Genomic DNA, 4,934 nt, shown 5'->3' with positions numbered 1-4,934 from the left:
GAGAATCATAAACAAATGTAATTCCTTCCAAATCCCAACAACTTCTGAAACGGTTCTTTGAGCAGAAACATCTGTGTCATGGATAAGACTCTTATTATTAAAACACAGCCTCTAATTTTCTTCCTCCCTTACTTTGCTTTTAGCCTGGTCAGCTGTTTCAAGGCTCTGTGCTGAAATTGCCAGTTCTCAGCCATGCACTGTGGCCACAATGGGATGTTAATCTGTGGATAATCAGCTCCAGAAAAGTACTTGCTGTATTCAAAAAGCATGGGAGACCACAGGTTTTGGTGGAGGAAGAGTGCAATTGGTGGTTGTCCTCAGAGTTGAAATTTTTACAGAAGAGACCAATGTTCAGTGCATTGCCCCTGGATTATCACTAGAGTCAAACTAAAAATAGTAGAAGGAAAAACTCTGTTTCAGGACCAAGAATACTTTCCCTTGGATAATTAGGTTCTGCAGGCTTCATTGTGGATGTCTGTGTCTCCCTCATTTCCCTGTCTCCACTCAGAACACACTGTGGAGGATAATCAGTCCTGTGAGTCTCACCTGTTTCACTTTCCTAGTCACATTCTGCTTCATTTTTTTGGTATCTCTCCTGAAGATTAAAATTCAACACTATATACTTAAAGTATATGTATGTGGAGACAAAAATATGCTACATTCTCTGTATAGGATATTTTTGCTAAGGTGCAACAGCATTTTAAACACATCTGTGGAACAAGATGCTTGTTCTTTTTTGTTAGTATTTAAAATGATTTTGTGTGTTTGGTTATAGATGACACATGGAAACTCTGCATGCTTACACTGGTAGCTGCTGATGCTTGTTCTGTTCCTGAACCCTGCATACTGTGATAAAACAGGCATGGATGATGATCATGCATACTCATAAAGTGCTTTAACAATGCCAGATGTATGGTTGGACACAAGAGGAGATGTTGGAAGAAAATCCTTACCAGGACTCCAACTTGACTGCAAATGAAGAGCAATACTCATCTTCTTTAGAGTGTTGCCCTTCATTCTTTATTCATTTATGGACCCATAACAAATTTCCAGTAGGAAAGCAGGCTCCCCAATCCAGCAAATATTAATTGCCTGGTAACAGAATTCCTTTTCTAATCCTAACATGATATTTAAAGCAGTTGCTGTCAAGCATCCCATTGTGACCCAGTGTCACATCCATCATTCATCAGGGTACTGAAGAGAATAGGAAACCCCCTCAGAAACAGCCTTCAGCCTGTTTCACCTCTCAAAAAGACATCCCCTCCAGGTACTTCAAAGTCAATTCCTTCTTGTTCCTGTTCTCACTGTGACTGTTGCCCTGCAGGAAGTGGCTGCAAGAGAGTCCAAACCTAAGGCTTGGACTCCTGCTGGTCCTTCAGCACTGGTGAAACAAAGTCCTTCTCTGGGACAGAGCTGGGGCAACAGTCCTGAAGTACAGGGTAAAGTGACAGAGATCACTGTGCTACCTTTCAGAGGTAATGGGAGAGACTGGGCAGCATGCAGGGCAGGGTTGGAGGAACTCCAGAAATTTAAAATTATTTCTGGTTGTGTTTGGGGTTAAAGTCTGAGGTGCTGGTACTGTATATATGCATAAAATGTTTTAACTAAGTAGTTCCACAAAGTTGGTAAGAAGTAGCTAACATCCATCCTGAAACTGTGTTGATGGCAGAGAGGTGATGGATGGCATTTGCAGGGTAAGACTCTCAGAACCCACAGGCCTCCCTGGGGTACTTTGGTAGCAGAGTGAGTGATGCACGTTTTTCTGTTAAACCTAAAAGGTACACATTCTACTTATTAAAAAAAATCTTCCACAAAGGAGTGAGATTCAAAAGCCAAGCAGCTTAGGTTTGCTCCGTTGGTTGAAATCCCCGGGAAGAACGGTGCATCCGCAGGGAATGTCAGCGATGGGCGCAGCTCGGACTGCCGCGCACGGCTGGGGCAGCAGTGCCACCTGCGGGCCGGCGCGGGGACTGCGGCCCCGCGCTGCCGTGCGCTCAGCGCCGCTCCGGGCCTCGGAGCCACACGTGGCAACAGCCCTCCCGAGCTCTGTGTTATTTAAACGCTGCCGGTTGTCCGACCTTTGCTGAGCGAATTATGGAATGGCTTTGGTGATAGAGCTTTTGTATATGCTCATGATATTATTTTAATAGTTTTAAAATCGAGCCTGTTACTGACACATATTTTGTTTTGCATTTGCTGTTGATTAAGAACACATAAAAGCCCTGAATGGATATCACCTGCTTTAAATTACAAGTCTTTATACTGTTGTGTATGTCTAACAAATATGTGCGTATTTCACAAGGGTGGTCAAATGAGTGATCTCGTGGAAGAAAACTGTGAGAAGAGCTATTCTCCCCAGGAAACATCTGCAGAAAAAAATGTGTCTCCTGCTAAGGACTGCTCAATAAGACACAGAAAACTGGTATGACTTCTCCAGTACTATTTTATTATCAAGATACTTACCATTGCCTTCAATTTCTTCAGTCATTACAAAATTAAAGAGCTGGAGTCAGGAGGAAATATCAGTAACAACAACAGTGAAATGGATCAAGTTTGCAGTGAAGTGATTAAGAGGGCTAAGGGCAATTCTAAGTAAGTGGGGAAATAGGAGAGTAGTCTTAGAGGGAGGACTACTGCCATAGTTTATTATTTGTTTGCAACTTAAAATTGCATTATTTATGATCATGAATGGTGATGATGCTGAAAATCTACCCTAGAGTCCAAAGCAGAAATGTCTGACTAATGTAGTTAGATGAGAGATTGCCCTGTAGGTTTTCAGGAGGATGCAGCTGAAGATGCACAGCATCAACCACCAAGTTAAAAAGTGTACTCAAGTGCATGGATATTTCTGAATCACTGTATCAGCAGATTGGGCTGCACTGTCACTGCTTTCCCCATGAGAAACAGTGTAAGTGCTCAGTTGTTTGTGGAAAATCAGTGTGGACTCAAAGGAATGACACCCTCCAGGGAAGCTGAGAGATGGCAAGGCAGCTCTATTTACATAACAGGAGAAAAGATAAATTTGTATGTATTTTTGTACCTTTACATAATGAATGACAAGTGTATGGTCAAAGTCCACAATCATTGTCCAAAAGGAAATTGTTTGACATGATGCTTATGTTTGTTTGCAGTGACTTTAGAAATAGCTGTCAACATATATGGGCTATGTGGAATGGTTATACAGAGATGATGTTTTAACTTCTGAAAGTATTCAGCAGTTTTAGCTAATTGCAAACATGTTCTCCATAAAATTGGCAGGAAAATGCTTCCTCCTATTCCTCAGAAAACTGTGCTCAGTTGAGCTTCTTTGTTTTTGTCTGTGTGTTGGGGTTTTCTTTCATATTTCTCACTTGTGAAAATGCTTCGTAACTGTGTTAGTTGCTCCTTCAGGCATTTTTATTGCCCCGAGATTGTTTGGACAAAGATATTTTCTAGGCATCTGAGGGAACGGTGAAAATAAGAGTGAATCCATTTGAGATGCTTATAATTATAGTACTTGTTTTTACATTTTAGATGAAGAACAAAACACATAATTCTGCCTCTCACATGACAACTTGGGAACTCCATGCCACTGTACCAGAGTCATGCATTCAGAGTCATGATTGTTCCATCTCCGGTCAGGATGCACAGTCGGTAAAAGGAATACTCGATTAATAGTTAGACAAGCAAACATTTTAAACAATCAATATAATCTTAAAAATTATCAGGAATATTAATTTTAATGTCATTCAAAAGCCAGTGAGGACACTTGGCAGCTAATAAATATATTTTCCAATTGTACTAATTACAAACTTTCTGTTGTTTATTTATAGCAAAAACTCGAGAAACAATTAAAATGCTTAGCCTTTCAAAATCCAGGACCTCAGGTAGCTGACTTCAATCCTGAAACTAGAAAGCAGAAAAAGAAAGCATGCATGTCACAGATGAAACAAAAATTTTTTTATGAGTCCAAGTAAGACCTCTGATTTATTACATACTTTACTTTAAAAAATGGCCAGTAGGCTGTTCACTGAACCTAAATGAAATTACTAAAAGCATTGTATTTTGCAGAGCAATTTCTTGTTACACTTGAAAGCTGTGTTGGGAAAACAAGGCTTTACTGTGTGACTTTAAGGGAATTTTGATATAGTTCGGTATGCATTCATTTTTTAGTACCAATGGCTATTGCAAATAGGATATAATGCTGGTATTTAATTTTGCTGTGAGTTTGTTAAAGACTAAATATTCATTGCATAGATGTTTTCCACGTGTATTTGGTTTAGTCTCTGAATGCGTTGAAGCATTCTCTGAGAATAATTTTTGTTCTATTTCACAGATTTACAAAGAAGTACGACAAACATGGCAGGCTGCTTTACAATGACATAGATTTATGTGACTGCCTGGAAACAGACTGCCTGGGTTGCTTCTATCCTTGCCCCACATGCAATTCAAACAAATGTGGACCAGAATGTCGCTGCAATAGAAAATGGGTTTATGATACAATTGAGACTGAAGCAGGGGATGTGATCAGTGTGCTACCATTTTTTGTCCCTGACTGATTATGTTCCAATAGTTTTTGTGCCTGAACATTGTTCTTTTTTCTTCATGTTTTATTAAAATAAATCTTGATTTTATGAATTGTCTTTAGTGAAGCACCTGGCAGTGGTGCTTGTGCATCTTTATTGCCTGCCTAACAAACATTACCATTCTCCATCAAGTAAAAGTATGCATTTCATTCTTCTTCTTCCTTGTGAGCTTTGCTGAGGCACCTAGTCAATCCTTTCTAAATCTTGACTTTCTAAAATTGAAGGTGTTTGAACTGTTATGGGAAGATAATTTTCTTACCCTGGGAAGCTGAACCCCATTACTTGTAATGAGGGTTTTTTTCTGATTTCTCTGCTTGTTAGTTTACTCAGATGTGTGACACAGCTCTTTCTTTTGTGTAGGCTTGTCCA

General features: G+C 39.8%; 1 protein-coding gene across 1 annotated transcript; it reads left to right on the top strand.

Annotated features, from left to right (window-relative positions):
• Positions 1-2,311: 2,311 nt before the first annotated feature.
• On the top strand, positions 2,312-4,538 carry ARL14EPL (ARF like GTPase 14 effector protein like; the record flags this gene model as incomplete). Its single annotated transcript, XM_082300886.1, has 3 exons — positions 2,312-2,422; positions 3,813-3,952; positions 4,316-4,538. 3 exons carry the CDS (start codon positions 2,312-2,314, stop codon positions 4,536-4,538), a joined length of 474 nt encoding a protein of 157 aa, XP_082157012.1.
• Between the last annotated feature and the right edge of the window lie 396 nt (positions 4,539-4,934).

This window comes from Coloeus monedula, assembly GCF_965178545.1.
Source record: "Coloeus monedula genome assembly, chromosome: Z".
Lineage (NCBI taxonomy): Eukaryota > Metazoa > Chordata > Aves > Passeriformes > Corvidae > Coloeus > Coloeus monedula.
Note: the sequence above shows the minus strand (reverse complement) of the source record. Positions and strands in the feature narration are given on the sequence as shown.